General features: G+C 51.2%; 1 protein-coding gene across 1 annotated transcript in view; it reads right to left on the reverse strand.

Annotated features, from left to right (window-relative positions):
• The window catches only part of LOC140420857 (nitric oxide synthase 1-like), a 514,337-nt gene that overhangs the window by 249,594 nt on the left and 237,724 nt on the right, over nt 1-27,019 (reverse strand). The window contains exons 7-8 of the mRNA XM_072504947.1: nt 8,675-8,814; nt 2,794-2,968 (exon numbers count right to left, since the gene is read on the reverse strand). Coding sequence (XP_072361048.1) covers nt 2,794-2,968; nt 8,675-8,814 — 315 coding nt within the window. The remainder of the gene's footprint in view (nt 1-2,793; nt 2,969-8,674; nt 8,815-27,019) is intronic.

Below are 27,019 nucleotides of genomic sequence, written 5' to 3' on the forward strand. Positions count from 1 at the left end.
CACAAAGCCATGCTGACTATCCCTGATCATATTATTCCTATCTAGATGATTATAAATCTTGTCTCTTATAATCCCCTCCAAGACTTTACCCAGTACAGACGTGAGGCTCACCGGTCTATAGTTGCCGGGGTTGTCTCTGCTCCCCTTTTTGAACAAAGGGACCACATTTGCTATCCTGCAATCCTCTGGCACTATTCCTGTAGCCAATGATGACATAAAAATCAAAGCCAATGGTCCAGCAATCTCTTCCCTGGCCTCCCAGAGAATCCTAGGATAAATCCCATCAGGTCCCGGGGACTTATCTATTTTCAGCCTGTCCAGAATTGCCAACACCTCTTCCCTACGTACCTCAATGCCATCTAATCTATTTACCTGGAGCTCAGCATTCTCCTCCACAACATTATCTTTTTCCTGAGTGAATACTGACGAAAAATATTCATTTAGTATCTCGCCTATCTCTTCAGACTCTACACACAACTTCCCATCCCTGGCCTTGACTGGTCCTACTCTTTCCCTAGTCATTCGCTTATTCCTGACATACCTATAGAAAGCTTTTGGGTTTTCCTTGATCCTTCCTGCCAAATACTTCTCATGTCCCCTCCTTGCTCGTCTTAGCTCTCTCTTTAGATCCTTCCTCGCTACCTTGTAACTATCCATCGCCCCAACTGAAACTTCACACCTCATCTTCACAAAGGCCTCCTTCTTCCTCTTAACAAGAGATTCCACTTCTTTGGTAAACCATGGTTCCCTCGCTCGGCACCTTCCTCCCTGCCTGACCGGTATATACTTATCAATACTGACCTGTATTTTCTGTGGTCGGGGAGCTGTCAAGCCATCTAGTGGCAGCAGACCTCCCTTGCTATAACTCGCAATAAAGGTTTAAACTGAAACTCAACTCCAGATGCCCTACCTGCATCAACAAAGATGATTGATGCAGGTAGGGCAGTGGATGTTGTCTATATTGTCATGTGAGAGTACCTTTAAGAAATGGATGTTTAAGCAATGTACCTTTAAGGAATGGAGCTGATCATATTACTGAAGTGATGTCAGAGGTTGGGGGGAGCTGAGCTCACTTCTGCTTTTGGTTTCAGTTTGAGAGAGCAGCTTGGGTGTGTCTGTGTGTTTTGCTGAGAGCAGCTGAAAAGTGCCTGGCTGGTTTTTCTGAGAGCTGCTTGAAAGGAGAAAGCCAGGAGTGTCTGTGTGTTTTGAAAATAGTTGCAGGAAGAAAAACACAGAGGTGGTCGGTGGATGTCTGCAAATCCAAAGACTATAAGTATATTGAATGTAACCTCATGTTTGTTGTTAAAGGTGAAGTCTTCTGGATGTTTAAAGGAGCATTTTGAGGGATTATTTAGTGTTGTATTATTTTCGGGGTTACCTTTGAAGTAAGCGGTGTTAAGGGATCCAATGTATATTTAAAAGGTTAAGTTGAGTTCATGGAATAAACACTGTTTTGTGTTAAAACCCACGTGTCCATAACTGTAATATCACACCTGGGGAACAAGCCGTGGGCTTCAAAAGCAACAATCCATTAAAGAGGGAGGTTGGTTGAACTCCATGATACATTTCGGGGTTCTGAAAACACCTCTCCCATAACAATATGGACTTCAGTAAGGCCTTTGACAAGGTCCCTCATGGTAGACTGATACAAAAGGTGAAGTAACACAGGATCTGGGGTGAGCTGGCAAGATGGATACAGAACTGGCTAGGTCATAGAAGGCAGAGAGTAGCAATGGAAGGTTGCTTTTATAATTGGAGGACTGTGACTAGTGGTCCGCATGGATCAGTGCTGGGACCTTTGCTGTTCGTAGTATATATAAATGATTTGGAGGAAAATGTAACTGGTCTGATTAGTAAGTTTGCAGACGACACAAAGGTTGGTGGAATTGTGGATAGCGGTGAGGACTGTCAGAGGATACAGCAGGATTTAGATCGTTTGGAGACTTGGGCGGAGAGGTGGCAGATGGAGTTTAATCCGGACAAATGTGAGGTAATGCATTTTGGAAGGTCTAATGCAGGTAGGGAATATACAGTGAGTGGTAGAACCTTCAAGAGTATTGAAAGTCAGAGAGATCTAGGTATACAAGTCCACAGGTCACTGAAAGGGGCAACACAGGTGGAGAAGGTAGTCAAGAAGGCATACGGCAGGCTTGCTTTCATTGGCCGGGGCATTGAGTATAAGAATTGGCAAGTCATTTTGCAGCTGTATAGAACCTTAGTTAGGCCACACTTGGAGTATAGTGTTCAATTCTGGTCGCCACACTACCAGAAGGATGTTGAGGTTTTAGAGAGGCTGCAGAAGAGATTTACCAGGATGTTGCTTGGTATGGAGGGCATTAGCTATGAGGAGCGGTTGAATAAACTCGGTTTGTTCTCACTGGAACGACGGAGGTGGAGGGGCGACCTGATAGAGGTCTACAAAATTATGAGGGGCATAGACAGAGTGGATAGTCAGAGGCTTTTCCCCAGGGTAGAGGGGTCAATTACTGGGGGGCATAGGTTTAAGGTGCAAGGGGCAAGGTTTAGAGGAGATGTACGAGGCAAGTTTTTTTACACAGAGTGTAGTGGGTGCCTGGAACTCGCTACCGGAGGAGGTGGTGGAAGCAGGGACGATAGTGACAAATACATGAATAGGATGGGAATAGAGGGATACGGACCCCGGAAGTGTAGAAGATTTTAGTTTAGTCGGGTAGCATGGTGAAGGGCCTGGTCCTGTGCTGTACTTTTCTTTGTTCTTTGGAACTTTGTAATATCTGGTTTGCAACTCCCTAATATAGAAAGATGAATCGCTACCTGGAGTAAGTTGTATCTTGTCGAATCACAGAAATTCCGCACACCAATCTCAGTGCCTGTGTACCAACCATTGAAAGGCGAGGCTGGGAACTCTACACCTCCAATTTCAAGCAGCATGTTAGCAACAGCTGGAAGTGCATACCACTTTAGATCGAGGTCCGAGAACCATTCAGAGCTAGAGAGAGAGAGAATACCAAGGTGAACCTCTGGACAGTCCGTAACAGTCCTGAAATACATCTACTCTGAGTGCACCTGAAGCCTTAAACGCATCAATACATGGTCTGTACCAAACATACACACATCAGGCTTGAAGTACATTTATATTTGGAATGGAGTCAGGCTTGAAGTACACCTAAATGAGGTCTATTTCAGGCCTACACATGCTGGGTGTAAGTGCTTATACGCATGGCCATACACCCCTCCAGGCAGTACCCCGACCCCAGGTTTCAGTACTGCAGAAGGGCCATTAAGACTCAAAACGTTAACTCTGTTTCTCTCACCACGGATCCTGCCAGACCTGATGGATTTATCCAGCATTTTCTGTTTTTATTTCAGATCTGAATCATATCTGCAATATGCCTGTACCACTCTTCTCCTGGTCTCAGTCGCAACTGCTACTGGACAATAACACCCTGAGAACAAAGAACAAAGGAAAAGATAGCACAGAAATAGACCCTTCGGCCCTCCAAGCCTGTGCCGATCATGATGCCCTAACCAAAAAATCCTTCTGCCCTTATTCAGTCCGTATCCTTCTATTTCCTCCCTGTTCATGTATCCATCCAGATGTCTCTTAAATGTTGCGAATGTGCCTGCTTCCACCATATTCTCCGGCAGCGCATTCCAGGCACCCACCACTCTGTGTGAAAACTTACCCTGCACATCTACCTGCAGTCATAGATCTCACAGAGGTTGTGGATCTCACAGAGGTCATAGAGCTCATAGACGTTTATAGCATGGAAACAAACCCTTCAGCCCAACTTGTCCATGCTGCCCAGTTTTACCACTAAGCTGGTCCCAATTGCCCACATTTGGCCCATATCCCTCTATACCCGGCACGGTAGCACAGTGGTTAGCACTGTCACTTCACAGCTCCAGGGTCCCACGTACGATTCCCGGCTTGGGTCACTGTCTGTGTGGAGTCTGCACTTTTGTTCCGTGTCTGTGTGGGTTTCCTCCCACAATCCAAAGATGTGCAGATTAGGTAGACTGGCCATGCTAAAATTGCCCTTAGTGTCCAAAATGGTTAGATGTGATTACTGGGTTAGGGGGATAGGGTAGAGGTATGAGTTTAAGTGGGGTGTTCTTTCCAAGGACCCATGCAGACTCGATGGGCTGAATGGCCTTCGTCTGCACTGTACATTCTATGATATACCCATCTTACCCACATAACTAAGTGCTTTTTAAAAAACAAAAAATTGTGCCCTCCTCTGCTACTGCCTCTGGCAGCTCATTCCAGACACTCACCACCCTCTATGTGAAAAAATTGCTCCTCTGGATCCTTTTGTATTTCTCCCCTTTCATCTTAAACCTATGCCCTCTAGTTTTAGACTCCCCTTCCTTTTGGAAAAGATTTTGACTATCAACCTTCTCTATGCCCGTCTTATTTTATGGACCTCTATAAGTTCACCCCCTAGCCTCCTATACTCCAGGGAAAAAAGTCCCAGTCTATCCAGCCTCTCCTTATACCACAGACCATCAAGTCCCGGTAACATCCAAGTAAATATTGTCTGCACTCTTTCTAGTTTAATAATATCCTTTCTATAATAGGGTGACCAGAACTGTACACGGTATTCCAAGTGTGGCCTTACTATTATCTTCTACAACTTCAACAAGACATCCCAACATATATTCAATGTTCTGACCAATGAAACCAAACATGCCGAATGCCTTCTTCACCACCTTGTCCACTTGTGACTCCACTTTCAAGGAGCTATGAACTTGCCGCAGAGGAGCATGCCACAGAGCGCCAGGTGTCAGCCGTGCAGGCTGGAGGGCCGGTCACCAACAGGACGAGGAGGAGGAGGTGGTGCCACGGCGATGGAGTTGCCCAATGAGGTCCCATGTGTACCAAGTCGCACATCGTACCAGGACCTCACGGACCGGGCATGCAGGAGGAGACTCTGGGTGAAGCTTGAAACCGTCGCCCATATCTGCCACCTGATGGCACATCTGGCACTGCATAGGACTGGGAGGTGGACACCCTCTGCCGGTGGCCGTCAACGTGATGGTGGCCCTGAACTTACATGCCACGGGGTCGTTCCAGTTGCCGAGTGGGGACCTCTCCGGCATCTCCCAGACATCGGTGCACCGGTGCTTCCATGCAGTGATGACATCGCGGACCGCGTCCACCAGAATGCCCGGGCAGCAGGCTTCGCTGCCATGGCCAGGAAACCCATGGTCCATGGGGTGATCGATGGGGTGCACCTCGCCATGCGGCCACCAGCTGAGATCAGGGCCGTGTTCATGAACAACTCCATGAACTTGCAGGTGGCCTGTGACCACCGAATTAAAATCCTGCATGTCTGCGCCCATTACCCAGGCAGTGTGCATGACCCTTTCATATTGGCACAAACGTTCATCCCCGCCATGTTCGAGGGACCCCCCCACCCTCCCCCCCCCACCCCCCACCCCCACCCCCCGGCGCACGCCTCCCCAGATGAGGAGGATGTGGAGGGGGGGGGGGGAATGCACGGGACTTACGAGCTGGACAGGGACGGGAGGCTGACCACCGATACCGGATGGGCCAGCGGGCACGGGAGAGCTGAAAGCCGCACAGTTCACAGACTAGTGGGGGGGGAATCGATGAGCATGGGCATGGACAGCACAGTACGGCACCACCCCACCACTCTCAACCCGCCCACTACCCACCACCCTCACCCCGCCCATCACCCACCACCCTCACCACACCTAGCAACAACCTCCCGCATGCACACCAGCCCTCCATTGCACATCCACCTGTGCCACAGCGGGTCGGGCTCACACGGTCGCCGGTGGAAGCGGGTCTATTTCATGGCATGGAGGATGATGACAACCCGCTCTGCGATGAGCTTCGGGCTCTACATCGTTAGACGATGTCTGACTCACGCCTAGGTGCTTCCCCAGACTGTACAACAGAACTGGGGATGGACTCCTGTGATTCCTGCCCTGAGACTAGGGTCCTCTTTGGCGGCCGTTTTCTGGGGTGGCCCAGCCTGGATGGGCCAGGCTGCTCCTCGGGCGACCGGGATGGCGTTCTGCCAGCCTGTTCTGCCCATTGCCCACGAGATGCACCTGGGACGGAAGGGGGGGAGGAGTCCGAGGTGTCACAGTGTCCCGGGACCTCCCCTGCCGGGGGACCCGGAATGGACCCCAGCACCTCCTCCTCCCTCGGGGTGCCCGATGGCCCCCGGGGTTCTCCATGGGTCGGAGATGCGAACGGATCCAGCAGCCGAGGCACCCCCGGCACCTGGCGCTGCCAGTCCTGGAGACCTGTCCTGGTATTGCTGCCAGTCCTGGAGACCTGCCCTGGTATCGCTGCCAGTCCTGGAGACCTGCCCTGGTATCGCTGCCAGTCCTGGAGACCTGCCCTGGTATCGCTGCCAGTCCTGGAGACCTGCCCTGGTATCGCTGCCAGTCCTGGAGACCTGCCCTGGTATCGCTGCCAGTCCTGGAGACCTGCCCTGGTATCGCTGCCAGTCCTGGAGACCTGCCCTGGTATCGCTGCCAGTCCTGGAGACCTGCCCTGGTATCGCTGCCAGTCCTGGAGACCTGCCCTGGTATTGACGAGGGTCTGCAAGTTTGCAGCCATGGAGCTCAGGGAGTTGGCCATCCTTGTCTGTATCCGTGCAACGCCGGCTAGCACCTGGGCAATGGCGCCCATGCCCTCAGCGATGGCATGCTGAGACTGAGCCATAGCCTGCTGGGACCGAGCCATGGCGTTGAGCGCCTCTGCGATGAGCACCTCTATGATCTGCAGTTGGCTCTCGCTCATGGCTGCCTGTGGGAGGGCAGCCATGAGCGTGGGCCATGGACGCTGCCTGCATAGAAAGCCCCAGGCCTTGCATATTGCTGCCCATGTTCAACACCGTCGCACCCATTGCCTCCACCGTGGACGCCACCCATGCGGTGTCGGCCTGGATGGCAGCAATGACCGGCACCACTCGCTGCTCCTGCATGTAGATGGACTCCATCACCTGCGCCTGCACCTGCTGCAAGCTGGCCGTCACCCCCTCCACTTGTCCCAGGGTCCCTGACTGCAACGGGTCACTGGGTGGGTGTGGGAACTCCAGGAACCCGGGACCTGTCTGCGCGGCAGCTGGTTGCTGGGGCCGGGCTGCCCTCTGACCGTCTGGCCCCTCGGCAGGTCCTACCTCTACCTGCTGTACCGGGACAGCTGTGTGGTGCAGGCCAGTTAATGTACCAGAAGCCTCATCACTAAAGTGCCCAACCGAGGTGAGAGACTTTGCGATGGTGGAGGGTGTAGGAGATAGCAGTGGCATTCCGTCGATGTCCTCATCGGAGCCGAAGTCCGGGGTCCCCTGGGGTGGTGTGTTCTGTGTTCGGGTGTCCTGGGTGTGTGTGGCCTGGTGGGTGTCCTGGGTGTCGGTGTCATCATTGTGGGTGCCCTGTGTCGTTGTATCTTGGGTCGACTGGGACAGGGGGCAGTTGGTGTGGCTGCCCACCGTCGCTGGATGAGTCCCTATGTCGTGCTGGCCCTGGTACTGGATGGGGGCGAGCTACGCCTTATGGCCCGGGTCGATCCCCTGGCACAGCCTGGGGTTGGTCTGCATCCGCAGGGACGGGTGCATCGGCATGTGGTCCTGCAATACACAAGACGGCAGGCATGGTTAGATACGCAGACGGGGCTGGGGAGTGGTGGGGACAGGGGAAAAGGGGGGAATGAGGGCAGGGGGGAAGGGGGGGAATGAGGGCGGGGGGAAGGGGGATGAGGGGAGGAGGAAGGGGGAAAGGGGGGACGAGGGGAGTGGGAAAGGGGGGATGAGGGCAGGGGGGATGAGAGGAGGGGGCAGGAGGGAAAGGCAGGGGGAAGGGGAAGAGGGGAGGGGGCAAGGGGGGATGAGGGGAGGGGGGACGGGGGATGAGGGGAGGGGGGAAGGGGGGATGAGGGGAGGGGGCAAGGGGCTGTGAGGGGAGGCGGAAGGGGGGATGAGGGGAGGGGGAAGGGAGGATGAGGGCAGGGTGGATGAGGGGAGGGGGAAAAGGGGGATGAGGGGTGGAGGGAAGGGGATGAGGGGTGGGGGGAAGGGGGGATGAGGGGAGGGGGCAAGTGGGGATGAGGGCAGGGGGGAAGGGGGTCTCACTTGGTGGTGCGCCCCCGATCTCTGCATTTGTGACCTCCCGGTCCTCGGGTCCGCCTGCGAGGTCCAGGGCCCTCTCTTCATGAATGGTGAGGGGGCACAATTCAGGTGGACCTCCTCCGGTTCTGGCACGCTCCCGATTGTTATAGGTGCACTTCTCCTGGGGAGGGGGGGGGTTGATCATGCGGGGGAGGGGGGCAATGCCACATGTGGGGAGGGGGGGGGGGGGGTTGGGGCTGTGGTGCCATGGGCACTGTGGGGGGGGTACTCCACCCTGGCTGCCCTGACTAGATCATTGACCTTCTTGTGGCACTGGCTGCTGGTCCTGGGGGTTACCCCCCATGGCGCTGACAGCGTCTCCCACCTCCCTCTACATGCGCTGGCTGGTGTTGGCAGCGACCCTACCGCCACGATTTTGACGCCGGCGCCAGAACTCGGACGCGGTAAGGGAGATTTTCTTCTGTTGAAACCCGTGCTCCATGCAGCAAAGGCTTTGTTTACACAAGCAGCAGGTTCTGAGGGAGGAATCGACACTCAATCATTTACATCAGCCGCGCAAATAAAATTTTCTCCATCTGACTTACTGTGGATGTCTTATGGGAACCTCAAGGATCAGTTCCGGTGGGATTTCAAAGAGCTCAGGGTCCTCGCCATTTGCTTGTAGGACTAAGGGTAATACTGTGAATCGGCTCCTGTCAGGCTTCCAACCCAGATTCAGGCAAAGCTGGAGACAGAACAGACAAGAGAACAAACTGAGAAAAGCAGTAGAGTTCTTGACATACAGAAAATAAAGCAGCTCACCAAAGGTCATGCTTTATTTCCAAGCTCAGTAGATCCTAAATCTTAATTAGCACCAGGACTTGTCAAAAATCAATCCTAGAAACTGCTGTGTGCATTCAGAATATATCTTCCTCACCGCTAGTCTGTTCAGTTTGACTGTGCCTGTATACAAACATAGTGTCGCGGAATTGTTACGGTGCAGGAGGAGGCCATGATGCTCATTGTGTCTGCACCAGCTCTCCAAATGAGCATCATGACTTAGTGCCATTCCCCTGTCTTTATCCATATCCCTGAACATTGTTTCTATTCAAATAATCTTATAATTCCCTCTTGAATGCCTTGATTGAACCTGTCTTCACCACACTTCCAGGAAATGCATTTCAGACCTGAACCACTTGTCCACAAGGTGGAGAGTATTCTTGAGAGCACGCATGGAGAGGTGGTCACACCACAGGTATAAGGTTCCACAAGCAGTAAGCGAACGAGTGATCAACAGGCAAAGCAAGAAGACTAGGTAGGAATCTCCTGTGGCCATTTCCCTGAAAAACAATGGGCGGGATTCTTCGTCCCGCCGTACCAGATTTCTGGCGTGTCGCTCCCCCCAGGGATTCGCCACCTCGCCAGCTGGCCAATGGGGTTTCCTATTGTGGGCAGCCCCATGCCATTGGGAAATCCCCGGGCTGCTGGTGCAACGGAGAATCCCGACAGCGGACAATCCAGCCCAATATACCTCTTTGGGTGCTGTTGCACACATTGCCATACAATAGAATCCCATACAGTGTAGAAAGAGGCCATTCAGCCCATTGAGTCTGCTCTGAAAGCGCACCTTACCTAGGTGCAATCTCCCACCCTATCCCCATAATTCCTTAATCCTATCTAACATTTCAACACTAAGGGGCAACTTATCATGGCCAATCCACCTAACCTACACATCTTTGGACTGTGGGAGGAAGCCGGAGCACCCGGCGGAAACGCACACACGCACGGGGAGAAAGTGCAAACTCCACACAGTCATCTAAGGCAAGATTTGAACCCGGGTCCCTGGCGCTGTGAGGCAGTAATGCTAACCACAGTGCCACCTTGCCACCCATGCAACCTACTTTGCTGGTAGGGACAGCTGGTTTTCAAACATTGTTGAGGGGATTAGCAGCAACAGCCAAATTTGTTGCACCACAGTTGGTTCTGCTGAACAGGGGAGGAGTAAAATGTGTGGAAATGCAATAGTTATAGGGGATTCAATTGCAAGGGGAGCAGATAGGTGTTTCTGTGGCCACAAGGGAGACTCCAGGATTGCATATTACCTCCCTGGTGCTCATTTCAAGGATGTCTAAGAGCAGCTCATGACATTCTGGAGGCGAAGGGCTGTGAGTGGTCATGGTACACATCGGTACAGACAAAATAGATTAAAAAATGGACAAAGTCCTAAAAACAGATTATAAGGAGTTAGGAAATAAGTTGAAAAGTAGGACCTCAAAGGTAGTGATCTCAAGATTACCACCAGTGCCACGTGCTAGTCAAAGTAGAAATAGCAGGATACAGCGGATGACTACGTGGTTGAAGAGCTGGTGTGAGGGGAGGATTTCAGATTCCTGGGGTATTGGGACTGGTTCTGGGGACATGGGACTGTAGGAACTGGACGGGTTACTGGACTGGGCAGGACTAGGATTGATGTCCCAGTGTGAATTTTTGCTAAAGTGGCTTGGGACGATTTAAACTAAAATGACTGGGGGATGGAACCTGGGGGACTCAAAGACAAAAACAAGACAGAAAGGGGAATAAAAGTGAGAGGCAGGAAAAGATCACACCCTCCCTCTGCGGTAGACCATTTAGGCCAAAGACGAGGAGAAATTTCTTCACCCAGAGACTGTTACCACAGGAAGTAGCTGAGGCTAAAACATTGCATGTTTTCAAGAAGCAGTTAGATACAGCACTTAGGGTAAAGGGTAGCAAAAGACATGGGGGGAAACTGGATTACGCTACTTAGTTGGATGACCAGCCATGACCATAATGAATGGTGAAGCAGGCTCAAAAGGCCGTATGGCCTTCTCCTGCTCCTATTTTCTATGTTTCTAAGTTACATACCCCCCCAAAAACATCCCCACTCGCACCCTCCCCCCTTTTCTAGTTTTGCCTAAACCCCCCAGCACAAACAGGAAAAAGAAGTCGATGGACAGCTTCCACCTCCTCCGCACCTCGAATGGCGAACTTGATCTTTTCCAAATGCAAATATGTTCACCCATACTGCCCTTGGAGGCTCCAAGTCCCGCCAGCACAACAGAATCCATCTCTGGGGTATCAGGGAGGCCAAGGCCAATATGTTGGCCTCTCTCCCCTCCTGCACTCCCGGATCCTCCGACACTCCAAATATCACCGTCACCTCTGGAATTGGAGCTACCTCCACCCCCAAAATCTTGATTTTGGTGATTCACCTGAGGAAGGAGCAGCGCTCCGAAAGCTAGTGATTCGAAACAAACCTGTTGGACTTTAACCTGGTGTTGTAAGATTTATTACTGTGCTCACCCCAGTCCAACGCGGCATCTCCACATCATGCCCCAAATCTTTGACATTACGTCCGCAAATCCCGTCCAAAACTCCCTCAAAGAGGGACACAGCCAAAACATATGAACATGATTTGTCAGTCCCCCCCGCATACTGCCCACACATATCCTCCACCCCCAGAAAGAACCGACTCATCCTGAACACCATCATGTGGGTCCTGTGCACCCCCATTAAACTGGATGAGGCTTAGTCTTGTGCACAACACAAACGCATTAACCCTCTGCCAAGCTTCACTCTATGCTCCAGGCCCCAGCACCCTACCCTGCTCATTCTCCCACTTGCATCTAACCTCCTTCATGGGCACACTCGCCCCCTTCAACAGTTCCCCTATATATCCGCAACCTTGCCCTCCCCTATTTCACCTCGGATAGGAGTTTATCTTGCAGCACCGGGGGCAGCAGCATCAGAAATGACGGCACCTCCTTCCTCATCAAGTCCCAAACCTGCAGATACCTGAACCCATTCCCTTTGGCAACTGGTATGTCCCCTCCAAGTCTGCAAACCCTCAAAATCTCCATAATTCTGTTGAAGCTCGCGACCAGGTCTGAAATAAATGTACACCAGGAGATCATCCACATATAAAGAAACTTGGTGCCCGACACCCCCACCCCCGCCCCGTGTGTGCACACTCAATATCCCTCCATCCCCTCGAGCTCCAAAGTGCCATTGCTAACGACTCAATTGCCAGCCAGAGCAAATAGCAACAGGTAGAGCGGACACCCATGCCATGTAACCCAAAGTACTCCAAGCTGACCTTGTTAGTCCGATCACTCACCACAGCAGCCGGACCCAATCCACAAATCCCTGCCCAAACTCGAACCGCCCCAGGACCTCGAACGAATGTGCCGATTCGGCACGTTCGAAAACCTTCTCGCATCCATTGCCACAACCACTTCAACCTCTTGACCCTCCGAGGGCATCATAATTACATTAAATAACCTCCATACATTAACCAACAGCTGTCGCCCCTTCACAAATCCCATCTGGTCCTCACCTATCACCCCTCTATCTCAATCCTCTATCTGCATCACCCGCACCTTTGCCAGCAACTTCGCATCTACATTCAGCAGCGAGATCGGGTGGTACGATCCACATTGCTCCATGTCCTTGTCCTTCTTTAAAATAAGCGATATTGAAGCCTGAGACAACTTGGGGGAGAGCTTCACCCTCTCCATTGACTATTTATACATCTCGGCTAGCAGGGGCTCCAGCTCCAACCCAAGCGTTTTATAGAATTCAACAGGAAACCCATCTGGGGCCTACTCCGCCTGCATCGACCTCACGCAATCCATCACCTCCCTCAACCTGCTCATGGCCCGCAGCCTTTCCCGTGGTTACCAGCCAAAACTCCATCTGGAGCCTCTTCCTCTCCTTTAGTAGGCCCACCCTCAGAATGGCCTCTACCAACCTCAACCTCTGCCCACTCCACCCTCTCCCTGTGCGCACAAATTGAGATAAGCTCCCCCAATACAACACTTCCCACAGTTTGGAGATGGAAACCTCCCCAGTCTTATTCTGTTATCACATAGTTCCAGATGGCCACCCTCACTCTTTTTCAAACACCCCTGTCTGCCAATAGCCCCACATCTAACCTCCACTGCTGCTGCTGGGCATCCCCCTTCGCCACCCACAAGTCCACCCAAATCTAGTGAATGATCCGCGACCATAATCACCATCAGCGCCTTGTCTAAGACAAAGAAACTAATCCGGGAGTACAGCCAATGCCTGTTTGAGAAATATGAAAACTCCTGACGCTTGGCCTCTCACACTGCCACGGGTCCCATACGTTCCATAAACCCCAACAGTTCCTTTGCCATGTCCAAAACATTCAGGGGCCATGGGATCGACGAGTCCAACCTAGGGTCCAGCACCGTAATAAAATGCGCCCCCTCCCGCCGCCCCCGTGATGTTCTTTGTTTTCTTTGTCTGGATCCCTAAGTGTTTAACGAAGAACATCAAGCTAAGCAAATTAACAAAGCTGATTTATTAACACTATTTAAATAAGATTCAAACGTATTCCTAACTACAAGGTTGCTAAAATAAACTATGTTATAACTTGAACTACAGAATTCTCAAATACACAACTACTCTATCTCACGCCTAAACACCTTCTCCCTGAGTCAAGGGTCATCACGTGATTATATATATGCGACTGCTCTTGATCACCATCTGGTGGTAAGAAGTATGTACATGAAATTGTTAACCCTTTATCTCCCATACAATATCCATATTGTTACATCCCACCCCCCGCCATGTTCAGGTCCTGAATCTTTGCTAAAAGGCGCCTCAGAAAATCCACTTTGTTCCAATTTGGGGCATATACATTCATGAGCCCCATCGGCGTGGCTTCCAGCTACCACTCACCATCACAAACCTACCCCCGAGTCAGTCACAGTACACCCGATCGCAAAACCAACCCTCTGATTGATCAACATCATCACCCCCCTCGTCTTCATGTCCAACCCCAAATGGAACACCTGCTGCACCCAGCCCTTCCTCAACCTCGTCTTATCCCCCAACTTCAAGTACGTCTCATGAAGAAACTCAAAGTCCCCCTTCGAATTGCTTAAATGCACGACACAGTGGATAGCACTGTTATTTCACAGCACCAGGAACCCGGGTTCGATTCCCGGCTTGTGCCACTGTCTGTGTGGAGTTTGCACCTCCTCCCCGAATATGAGTGGGTTTCCTCCGGGTGCTCCAGTTTCCTCCCACAGTCCAAAGATGTGCTATTGGGTGAATTGGACATTCTGAATTCTCTCTCAGTGTATCTGAACAGGCGCCGGAATGTGGCGACTGGAGGATTTTCACAGTAATTTCATTGCAGTGTTAATGTAAGCTTACTTGTGACGATAATAAAGATTATTATTATAATAAAAAACACAAGACCTTTTAACCGGGCCATTCAAACCCCGAAGGTTCCACGTAATCAAACAAGTGGGTCGAAGGGCTCACAAGCCCCCTCCCCCTCCAATCAGCCACAGCCCCTCTTTAAGCAGCTCCCTCAGGTCCATGCCTCGCTCACCCTTGGATCCTCCCCAAGATGCCTGCCGCCATCTCCCCTTAACCAACTGTGCCACACCAACTCCACCCATGCCAGCATCCCCCCTCTCGCCCCATAAACAGAGAAAAAGAAAAGCCACTACACCCTCTCCCACTCCCTCCACAGATCGACCCCCACTTCGCTCCCGTTAAATGGCCAACCAGCTAGCATGGTGGCCCCACTATAGGCCACCTACCCTCCTTCCCCCCAGCCACCCTTCATCTGCAATTCCCCAAGAATAGTAAAACGCATTTACCCACTCTGCACCCAAACATAGATACATAGATACATAGAAGATAGGATCAGGAGGAGGCCTTTTGGCCCTTCGAGCCTGCTGCGCCATTCATCACGAACATGGCTGATCATTCAACTCAATAGTCTAATCCTGCTTTCTCCTCAAAGCCTTTCATCCCATTCTCCCCAAGTGCCAAATCCAGCCGCCTCTCGAATATATTCAAAGTTTTAGCATCTACTACTTCCTGTGGTAATGAATTCCACAGGCTCACAACTCTTTATGTGAAGAAATGTCTCCTTATCTCTGTCCGAAATGGTTTACCCTGAATCCTCAGGCTGTGACACACTCATCATTGGTAACATCTTTCCTGCATCCACCCTGTCTAGTCCTGTAAGAATTTTATAAGTCTCTATGAGATCCCCCCTCGTTCTTCTGAACTCCAGCTAGAAAAATCCCAACCTAGTCAATGTCTCCTCATATGACAGTTCCGCCATCCCTGAAATCAGTCTGGTAAACCTTTGCTGCACTCCCTCGAGTGCAAGAACATCCTTCCTCAGAGAAGGAGACTAAAACTGCAAGTGTGCCCTCTCCAAGGCCCTGAACAATTGCAGCAACACATCCCTGCTTCTATACTCGAAACCTCTTGCAATGAAGGCCAACATATCATTAGCCTTCTTTACTGCCTGCTGCACCTGCATGCTTACCTTCACAGTAAATACATAAATCTGCCTGGCATACACACCCACATTTCCCACATTGTCATCTCCAAAGTTCAATATCCTCACATGTCTCCCAGTCCATGATGTCTCATAAATTGACTCGCCTCCTCTGGCGTATCAAATCAGAATTCTCGATTTTGGTGCGTAACCCACAGACGAGCAGGATACAATACCCCAAACTTCACTCCTTCCTTGTAGATGGCAGCCTTGATCTGATTGAAACCGGCTCACCGCTTGGCCAACTCCGCACCCAAGTCCTGGTAGATCCTCAGCAAGTTTCCTTCCCGGATGATTTGCTCATTTCCTTCGCCCACCTCAGATCCTTCTTATCGAGGAAACGATGCAGCCTCACCACCACCGCCCTTGGCTGCTCCCCCCGCCTTCGGCCTCCTTCTCAATGTATTGTACGCTCGATGCCACCTCGGGGGGAAGGACAAAGACCCCCTCACCCACCAACTTCTCAAACATATTTGCCACATACTTTGTGGCCTGCGGTTGCTCAATCCATTCAAGCAGCCCCACAATCCGGAGACTCTGCCTCCTGAAGCGATTCTGCAGGTCGTCCACATTCTCCCTCAGCGCTTCTGGCCCTCCGCCATCAGCACCATCTCTGATCTCTGCCTTCTGGAGCACCGAACTCTGCACCTCCAGCCTCTGCTCCACTCTCTCAAAAGCCTACCTTTGAGGCTTCAGCCTCTGTTGCTGGAGCTTAGTATTCTAGAATTCCAGCAGTACGTCACTGGGCAGGCAATGACAACCCAGAGCCCTCTGCCATCTTGCCCCCTGTTGCACTTCGAAAAAAACTCCTGGCCAGACTGCTGCCCCTTGCTTGTCACACTCCTCATCTGGTAAGCCATAAACCGGCTCCACTGAAGAAACTCTTCTATCTCTCAGTGCTCATGCACCTCACACCAGCAAACACCCGCTAAATAGAGTGAAAGACGATCAAACAATTGCACCTCGAGCAGGAGCCAACAAATGTGGGACCACTCACTCCATGGCCGCCACCGGAGGTCCTGATGGAAGCAGGCTCAATTGTGGCTGTGGAAAGGGAATTGGGTGATCTGGAGTGAAGGTGGGGGGAGTGGCACTCGGTGAGTTGATCTTGCAGATAAGCAGCAGAAATAAGCCTATATCTAACCATTTTATGATTCTATGCCTGTGGTATTATCAGGTATTGCAGCACCCGAGAGGCTGAAGCCCATTGGTTAAACCTGGGGGTTTACCATTGTAGTATGGCAGGGGGGTGGGCACGGGAGCAATAGGTCAGAAGGTGAGAGTATTGAGGGAGAACTAGGGAATAGGGACAGTGTGGCTCTGAGGCAGAGCAGACAGGGAGAAGTTGCTGAACACAGCGGGTCTGGTGGCCTGGAGTGCATATGTTTTAATGCAAGAAGTATTACGGGTAAGGCAGATGAACTCAGAGCTTGGATTAGTACTTGGAACTATGATGTTGTTGCCATTACAGAGACCTGGTTGAGGGAAGGGCAGGATTGGCAGCTAAACATTCCAGGATTTAGATGTTTCAGGCGGGATAGAGGGGGATGTAAAAGGAGTTGCACTACTGGTTAGGGAGGATATCACAGCTTTACTACGGGAGGACACCTCATGGGCAGTGAGGCTATATGGGTAGAGATCAGGAATAAGAAGGGTGCAGTCACAATGTTGGAGGTTTATTACAGGCCTCCCAACAACCAGCGGGAGATAGAGGAGCAGGTAGGTAGACAGATTTTGGAAAAGATAAAAACAACAGGGTTGTGGTGATGGGAGACTTCCCCAATATTGACTGGGACTCACTTAGTGCCAGGGGCTTAGACGGGGCAGAGTTTGTAAGGAGCATCCAGGAGGGCTTCTTAAAACAATATGTAGACAGTCCAACTAGGGAAGGGGCGGTACTGGACCTGGTATTGGGGGTTGAGCCCGGCCAGGTGTTAGAAGTTTCAGTAGGGGAGCATTTCGGGAACAGTGACCACAATTCAGTAAGTTTTAAAGTGCTGGTGGACAAGGATAAGAGTGGCCCTAGGATGAATGTGCTAAATTGGGGGAAGGCTAATTATAACAATATTAGGTGGGAACTGAAGAACATAGATTGGGGGCGGATATTTGAGGGCAAATCAACATCTGACATGTGGGAGGCTTTCAAGTGTCAGTTGAAAGGAATTCAGGACCGGCATGTTCCTGTGAGGAAGAAGGATAAATACGGCAATTTTCGGGAACCTTGGATAACAAGAGATATTGTAGGCCTCGTCAAAAAGAAAAAGGAGGCATTTGTCAGGGCTAAAAGGCTGAGAACAGTCGAAGCCTGTGTGGAATATAAGGAAAGTAGGAAGGAACTTAAGCAAGGAGTCAGGAGGGCTATAAGGGGTCACGGAAAGTAATTGTCAAATAGGGTTAAGGAAAATCCCAAGGCTTTTTACACGTACATAAAAAGCAAGAGTGTAGCCAGGGAAAGGGTTGGCCCACTGAAGGATAGGCAAGGGATGTGTGTGGAGCCAGAGGAAATGGGCAAGGTACTAAATGAACACTTTGCATCAGTATTCACCAAAGAGAAGGAATTGGTAGATGTTTAGTCTGGAGAAGGGTGTGTAGATAGCCTGGGTCACATTGAGATCCAAAAAGACGAGGTGTTGGGCATCTTAAAAAATATTAAGGTAGATAAGTCCCCAGGGCCTGATGGGATCTACCCCAGAATACTGAAGGAGGCTGGAGAATAAATTGCTGAGGCCTTGACAGAAATCTTTGGATCCTCACTGTGTTCAGGTGATGTCTCGGAGAACTGGAGAATAGCCAATGTTATTCCTCTGTTTAATAAGGGTAGCAAGGATAATCCAGGGAACTACAGGCCGGTGAGCCATACTTTAGTGGTAGGGAAATTACTGGAGAGAATTCTTCGAGACAGGATCTACTCCCATTTGGAAGCAAATGGACGTATTAGTGATAGGCAGCATGGTTTTGTGAAGGGGAGGTCGTGTCTCACTAACTTGATAGAGTTTTTCGAGGAGGTCACAAAGATGATTGATGCAGGGAGGGCAGTAGATGTTGTCTATATGGACTTCAGTAAGGCCTTTGACAAGGTCCCTCATGGTAGACTAGTACAAAAGGTGAAGTCACACGGGATCAGGGGTGAGCTGGCAAGGTGGATACAAAACTGGCTAGGCCATAGAAGGCAGAGAGTAGCAATGGAAGGATGCTTTTCTAATTGGAGGGCTGTGACCAGTGTTGTTCTGCAGGGACCAGTGCTGGGACCTTTGCTGTTTGTAGTATCTATAAATGATTTGGAGTAAAATGTAACTGGTCTGATTAGTAAGTTTGCAGACGACACAAAGGTTGGTGGAATTGCGGATAGCGATGAGGACTGTCAGAGGATACAGCAGGATTTAGATTGTTTGGAGACTTGGGCGGTGAGATGGCAGATGGAGTTTAATCCGGACAAATGTGAGGTAATGCATTTTGGAAGGTCTAATGCAGGTAGGGAATATACAGTGAATGGTAGAACCCTCAAGAGTATTGAAAGTCAGAGAGATCTTGGAGTACAGGTCCACAGGTCACTGAAAAGGGCAACACAGGTGGAGAAGGTAGACAAGAAGGCATACGGCATGCTTGCCTTCATTGGCCGGGGCATTGAGTATTAGAATTGGCAAGTCATGTTGCAGCTGTATAGAACCTTAGTTAGGCCACACTTGGAGTATAGTGTTCAATTCTGGTCACCACACTACCAGAAGGATGTGGAGGCTTTAGAGAGGGTGCAGAAGAGATTTACCAGAATGTTGCCTGGTATGGAGGGCATTAGCTATGAGGAGCGGTTGAATAAACTCGGTTTGTTCTCACTGGAACGATGGAGGTTGAGGGGCGACCTGATAGAGGTCTACAAAATTATGAGGGGCATAGACAGAGTGGATACTCAGAGGCTTTTCCCCAGGGTAGAGGGGTCAATTACTAGGGGGCATAGGTTTAAGGTGAGAGGGGCAAGGTTTAGAGGAGATGTACGAGGCAAGTTTTTTACACAGAGGGTAGTGGGTGCCTGGAACTCGCTACCGGAGGAGGTGGTGGAAGCAAGGACGATAATGACATTTAAGGGGCATTTTGACAAATACATGAATAGGATGGGAATAGAGGGATACGGACCCAGGAAGTGTAAAAGATTGTAGTTTAGTCGGGCAGCATGGTCGGCATGGGCTTGGAGGGCCGAAGGGCCTGTTCCTGTGCTGTACATTTCTTTGTTCTTTGTTCTTTGTATAGTATGTAGCTCCGCCCTGATAGGCGGGGTATAAGAGTCAGTGTCGTCCCAGCAGCCCTCATTCTGAGCTGCTGGGGAACAGTTCTAGTCTATTAAAACCTTCAGTTATGCTTTAACCTTGGCTTTGCAGTAATTGATCGTGCATCAATTTAATAGACTACACTTAAACAGAGAAGATGGATCTCCGAATCAAGCCGGAGTGTCTGCAACTCAGTCCCCACGTGGCGAACTCAGCGGCGATTTTCAAACACTGGCTGGCGTGTTTCAAAGGATACCTTGAGACGGCTGGCGGCACACCCACGGGGGAGCAGAAACTGCATCTCCTGCACTCAAGGGTAAGCCCTGGGATCTACACCCTCATCAAGGAGGCGGAAGACTTTGATGCAGCAATCGAACTTTTAAAAGGACATTATATCCGCCCGGTAAATCAGGTCTACGCACGTCACCTGCTTGCAACGAGACGACAAAGCCCCGGGGAATCGTTGGAGGGGTTCTACCGCGCGCTACTGGTGCTGGGCAGAAGCTGTGGCTGCCCACAAGTTTCAGCGAGCGACCACACGGAACTCCTAATCCGGGATGCCTTCATAGCAGGTATGAGCTCCTCAGAGATCCGCCAGCGTCTTTTAGAGAAAGACACCCTGGGACTTAGGGAGGCACGGGCCCTGGCAGGGTCCATGGACGTTGCCTCCAGGAACACACAATCCTACGTGCCCGACCGCGCGGCGGCCCACTGGGCAGCGTGGAATCCCGCAGCAGCAGCCCCACAGACCTTCCACCTGTCCCCGCAGGCCTGCGCTGTAAGGCGGCCCGCTAACTCCGACGGGCCCCGCTGTTTCTTCTGTGGGCAAGAAAAGCACCCCCGCCAGCGCTGCCCGGCCCGCACATCCACCTGCAAAGGGTGCGGCAAGGAGGGCCATTTTGTGGGGGTCTGGCAGGCACGAGCAGTGGCCGCGGTCTCCAGCGGCGACTCCGGGCTGCCACAGTGAACGTCCCCTCGGGCCCCAGACAGCCAGCAGTCACTGCCACCCCCGTATCCTAGGGCCACGTGCAGCCCACGGGCGCCACCATCTTGTTCCCCGGACACCGCGCTGGACGGATGGGAGCCGCCATTCTGTCCATCTCCGACCACCATGTGCGACCCATGGGAGACGCCATCTTGGATGGGGCCCCAGGACCCCAGCCCGGCCAACTATACTCTGCCCGATCAAAATTCACAGCTACTGCGTCTGGCCTCGGTGACTATGGACCTCGGCATCGATGTTGTGGTCATTTCGGAGACATGGATAGAGCAGGGACAGGAATGGATGTTGCAGGTTCCGGGGTTTCAGTGTTTTAGTAAGCTCAGAGAAGGAGGCAAAAGAGGGGGAGGTGTGGCGCTGCTAGTCAAGAGCAGTATTACGGTGGCCGAGAGGATGCTAGATGGGGACTCATCTTCCGAGGTAGTATGGGCTGAGGTTAGAAACATGAAAGGAGAGGTCACACTGTTGGGAGTCTTCTATAGGCCTCCAAATAGTTCTAGGGATGTAGAGGAAAGGATGGCGAGGATGATCCTGGATAAGAGCGAAAGTAACAGGGTAGTTATTATGGGAGACTTTAACTTCCCAAATATTGACTGGAAAAGATATAGTTCGAGTACATTAGATGGGTCGTTTTTTGTACAGTGTGTGCAGGAGGGTTTCCTGACACAATATGTTGACAGGCCAACAAGAGGCGAGGCCACGTTGGATTTGGTTTTGGGTAATGAACCAGGCCAGGTGTTAGATTTGGAGGTAGGAGAGCACTTTGGGGACAGTGACCACAATTCGGTGACGTTTACGTTAATGATGGAAAGGGATAAGTATACACCACAGGGCAAGAGTTATAGCTGGGGGAAGGGCAATTATGATGCCATTAGACGTGACTTGGGGGGGATAAGGTGGAGAAGTAGGCTGCAAGTGTTGGGCACACTGGATAAGTGGAGCTTGTTCAAGGATCAGCTACTGCGTGTTCTTGATAAGTATGTACCGGTCAGGCAGGGAGGAAGGCGTCGAGCGAGGGAACCATGGTTTACCAAAGAAGTGGAATCTCTTGTTAAGAGGAAGAAGGAGGCCTATGTGAAGATTTCATAGATTTCATAGAATTTACAGTGCAGAAGGAGGCCATTCGGCCCATCGAGTCTGCACCGGCTCTTGGAAAGAACACCCTACCCAAGGTCAACACCGCCACCCTATCCCCATAAATCAGTAACCCCACCCAACACTAAGGGCAATTTTGGACACTAAGGGCAATTTATCATGGCCAATCCACCTAACCTGCACACTTTGGACTGTGGGAGGAAACCGGAACACCCGGAGGAAACCCACGCACACACGGGGAGGATGTACAGACTCCGCACAGACAGTGACCCAAGCCGGAATCGAACCTGGGACCCTGGAGCTGTGAAGCAATTGTGCTATCCACAAGGCTACCGTGCTGATGAGGTGTGAAGTTTCAGTTGGGGCGATGGATAGTTCCAAGGTAGCGAGGAAGAATCTAAAGAGAGAGCTAAGACGAGCAAGGAGGGGACATGAGAAGTATTTGGCAGGTAGGATCATGGAAAACCCAAAAGCTTTCTATCGGTATGTCAGGAATAAGCGAATGACTAGGGAAAGAGTAGGACCAGTCAAGGACAGGGATGGGAAGTTGTGTGTGGAGTCTGAAGAGATAGGCGAGATACTAAATTAATATTTTTCGTCAGTATTCACTCAGGAAAAAGATAATGTTGTGGAGGAGAATGCTGAGCCCCAGGCTAATAGAATAGATGGCATTGAGGTACGTAGGGAAGAGGTGTTGGCAATTCTGGACAGGCTGAAAATAGATAAGTCCCCGGGACCTGATGGGATTTATCCTAGGATTCTCTGGGAGGCCAGGGAAGAGATTGCTGGACCTTTGGCTTTGATTTTTCTGTCATCATTGGCAACAGGAATAGTGCCAGAGGACTGGAGGATAGCAAATGTGGTCCCTTTGTTCAAAAAGGGGAGTAGAGACAACCCCGGCAACCGGTGAGCCTCACGTCTGTAGTGGGTAAAGTCTTGGAGGGGATTATAAGAGACAAGATTTATAATCATCTAGATAGGAATAATATGATCAGGGATAGTCAGCATGGCTTTGTGAAGGGTAGGTCATGCCTCACAAACCTTATTGAGTTCTTTGAGAAGGTGACTGAACAGGTAGACGAGGGTAGAGCAGTTGATGTGGTGTATATGGATTTCAGCAAAGTGTTTGATAAGGTTCCCCACGGTAGGCTATTGCAGAAAATACGGAGGCTGGGGATTGAGGGTGATTTAGAGATGTGGATCAGAAATTGGCTAGCTGAAAGAAGACAGAGGGTGGTGGTTGATGGGAAATGTTCAGAATGGAGTTCAGTTACAAGTGGCGTACCACAAGGATCTGTTCTGGGGCCGTTGCTGTTTGTCATTTTTATCAATGACCTATAGGAAGGCGCAGAAGGGTGGGTGAGTAAATTTGCAGACGATACTAAAGTCGGTGGTGTTGTCGATAGTGTGGAAGGATGTAGCAGGTTACAGAGGGATATAGATAAGCTGCAGAGCTGGGCTGCGAGGTGGCAAATGGAGTTTAATGTAGAGAAGTGTGAGGTGATTCACTTTGGAAGGAATAACAGGAATGCGGAATATTTGGCTAATGGAAAAGTTCTTGAAAATGTGGATGAGCAGAGGGATCTAGGTGTCCATGTACATAGATGCCTGAAAGTTGCCACCCAGGTTGATAGGGTTGTGAAGAAGGCCTATGGAGTGTTGGCCTTTATTGGTAGAGGGATTGAGTTCCGGAGTCAGGAGGTCATGTTGCAGCTGTACAGAACTCTGGTACGGCCGCATTTGGGGTATTGCATACAGTTCTGGTCACCACATTATAGGAAGGACGTGGAGGCTTTGGAGCGGGTGCAGAGGAGATTTACCAGGATGTTGCCTGGTATGGAGGGAAAATCTTATGAGGAAAGGCTGATGAACTTGAGGTTGTTTTCGTTGGAGAGAAGAAGGTTAAGAGGAGACTTAATAGAGGCATACAAAATGATCAGGCTGTTGGATAGGGTGGACAGTGAGAGCCTTCTCCCGCGGATGGAAATGGCTGGCACGAGGGGACATAGCTTTAAACTGAGGGGTAATAGATATAGGACAGAGGTCAGAGGTAGGTTCTTTACGCAAAAAGCAGTGAGGCCATGGAATGCCCTACCTGCTACAGTAGTGAACTCGCCAACATTGAGGGCATTTAAAAGTTTATTGGATAAACATATGGATGATAATGTCATAGTGTAGGTTAGATGGCTTTTGTTTCGGTGCAACATTGAGGGCTGAAGGGCCTGTACTGAGCTGTATTCTTCTATCTTCTATCGAACACTCTCAACAGCAACGATGACAGTCTTCACCAATGGCCACGAGACGTCCTGCCTGATCGACTCTGGGAGTACGGAGAGCTTTATACACCCCGACACGGTAAAGTGCTGTTCACTTTTTACCCACCCTGTAAATCAAAGAATCTCCCTGGCCTCCGGTTCCCACTCAGTGGAGATAAAGGGGTTCTGCCTAGCAAACCTCACAGTCCAAGGAAGGAAGTTCAACAATTTCCGCCTTTATGTCCTGCCGCACCTCTGCGCGGCTACACTCCTGGGGTTGGACTTCCAATGTATCCATCAAAGTCTGACTTTCAAATTCGGCACCCCCCCTTACTGTCTGCGGCCTCGCGACCCTTAAGGTCGACCCGCCTTCCTTGTTTGCGGACCTCACCCCGGATTGCAAACCCGTCGCCACCAGGAGCAGACGGTACAGTGCCCAGGACCGGACCATCATTAGGTCGGAGGTCCAAAGGCTACTAAGGGAAGGAGTCATTGAAGTGAGCAACAGTCCTGGAGAGCCCAAGTAATGGTGGCAAAGACCGGGGAGAAACATAGGATGGTCATTGATTACAGTCAGACCATCAACAGGTTTACGCAGCTGGACGCGTACCCTCTCCCCCGCATATCCGACCTGGTAAACAGGATCGCGCATTATAAGGTCTTCTCCACGGCGGGTCTCAAGTCCGCCTACCACCAGCTACCCCTCTGCACGAGTGACCATAAATACACTGCCTTCGAAGCAGATGGGCGGCCCTATAATTTTTAAGGGTTCCCTTCGGTGTCACTAACGGGGTCTCGATCTTCCACTGCGAGATGGACCGAATGGTTGACCGGTACGGCTTGCGCGCAACGTTTCCGTATCTCGATAATGTCACCATCTGTGGCCATGACCAGCAGGACCATGACACCAACCTCCGAAAATTTCTCCAGACCGCTAAAATCCTTACGTGCAATAAGGATAAATGCGTATTTAGCACCGACCTTCTCGCCATTCTCGGCTACGTAGTGCGAACTGGAGGTATAGGCCCCGACCTTGAATGCATGCGCCCTCTCATGGACTTCCCCCTCCCTCACTGCCCCAAGGCCCTGAAGCGCTGCCTCGGGTTTTTTAGTTACTACGCCCAGTGGGTCCCTAACTACGCAGGCAAAGCCCGTCCCCTGATCCAGTCCACAACCTTCCCCCTGTCGATGGAGGCCCACCAGGCCTTCTGCCGCATCAAAGGCCACGATGCGCGCCATCGACGAGTCCCTCCCCTTCCAGGTCGAGAGCGATGCATCCGACGTAGCTCTGGTGGCCACCCTCAACCAAGCGGGCAGACCCATAGCCTCCCGTACCCTCCATGCTTACGAAATCCGCCACTCCTCAGTCGAAAAGGAGGCCCAAGCCAAAGTAGAAGCTGTTCGACACTGGAGGCATTACCTGGCCGGCAGGAGATTCACTCTCCTCACTGACCAACGGTCGGTGGTGTTCATGTTCGATAATGCACAGCGGGGCAAGATAAAAAACAACAAGATCTTGCGGAGGATAGAACTCTCCGACTACAACTATGAGATCTTGTAGCGTCCCGGGAAGCTAAACGAGCCTCCTGACTCCCTGTCCCGTGGCACATGTGCTACTGCACAAGTGGACCGCCTCCGAGCCCTTCACAAGGACCTCTGCCACCCCGGGGTCACTCGCTTTTTCCATTTTGTTAAGACCCGCAACCTGCCCTACTCCATCGAGGAGGTCAGGACAGCCACCAGGGACTGCTAAATCTGCGCGGAGTGCAAACCGCACTTCTACCGGCCAGAGAGGGCGCACCTGATAAAGGCTTCCCGTCCCTTTGAACGCCTCAGCATGAACTTCAAAGGCCCCTTCCCCTCCACCAACCGCAACACGTATTTCCTGAACATGATTGACGAGTACTCCCGGTTCCCCTTCGCCATCCCCTGCCCCGACATGACCGCAACCACCGTCATCAAGGCCCTCCATGGTATCTTTGCACTGTTCGGGTTCCCCGCTTACATACACAGTGAGAGGGGGTCCTCCTTTATGAGCGACGAACTGCATCAATTCCTGCTCAGCAAGAGCATCGCCTCAAGCAGGACGACCCGTTACAACCCCCGGGGAAACGGGCAGGTATAGAGGGAGAACGGAACGGTCTGGAAGACCGTCCTACTGGCCCTACGGTCCAGGAACCTCCCAGTCTCCCGCTGGCAAGAAGTCCTCCAGGAGGCCCTCCACTCCATCCGGTCATTGCTCTGCATGACCATCAATCAGCCACCTCATGAATGTCTCCTTGTCTTAGAACAAAGAACAAAGAACAAAGAAATGTACAGCACAGGAACAGGCCCTTCGGCCCTCCAAGCCCGTGCCGACCATACTGCCCGACTAAACTACAATCTTCTACACTTCCTGGGTCCGTATCCTTCTATTCCCATCCTATTCATATATTTGTCAAGATGCCCCTTAAATGTCCCTATCGTCCCTGCCTCCACTACCTCCTCCGGTAGTGAGTTCCAGGCACCCACTACCCTCTGCGTAAAAAACTTGCCTCGTACATCTACTCTAAACTTTGCCCCTCTCACCTTAAACCTATGCCCCCTAGTAATTGACCCCTCTACCCTGGGGAAAAGCCTCTGACTATCCACTCTGTCTATGCCCCTCATAATTTTGTATACCTCTATCAGGTCGCCCCTCAACCTCCTTCGTTCCAGTGAGAACAAACCGAGTTTATTCAATCGCTCCTCATAGCTTATGCCCTCCATACCAGGCAACATTCTGGTAAATCTCTTCTGCACCCTCTCTAAAGCCTCCACATCCTTCTGGTAGTGTGGCGACCAGAATTGAACACTATACTCCAAGTGTGGCCTAACTAAGGTTCTATACAGCTGCAACATGACTTGCCAATTCTTATACTCAATGCCCCGGCCAATGAAGGCAAGCATGCCGTATGCCTTCTTGACTACCTTCTCCACCTGTGTAGCCCCTTTCAGTGATCTGTGGA

Source organism: Scyliorhinus torazame, chromosome 5 (assembly GCF_047496885.1).
Source record: "Scyliorhinus torazame isolate Kashiwa2021f chromosome 5, sScyTor2.1, whole genome shotgun sequence".
Lineage (NCBI taxonomy): Eukaryota > Metazoa > Chordata > Chondrichthyes > Carcharhiniformes > Scyliorhinidae > Scyliorhinus > Scyliorhinus torazame.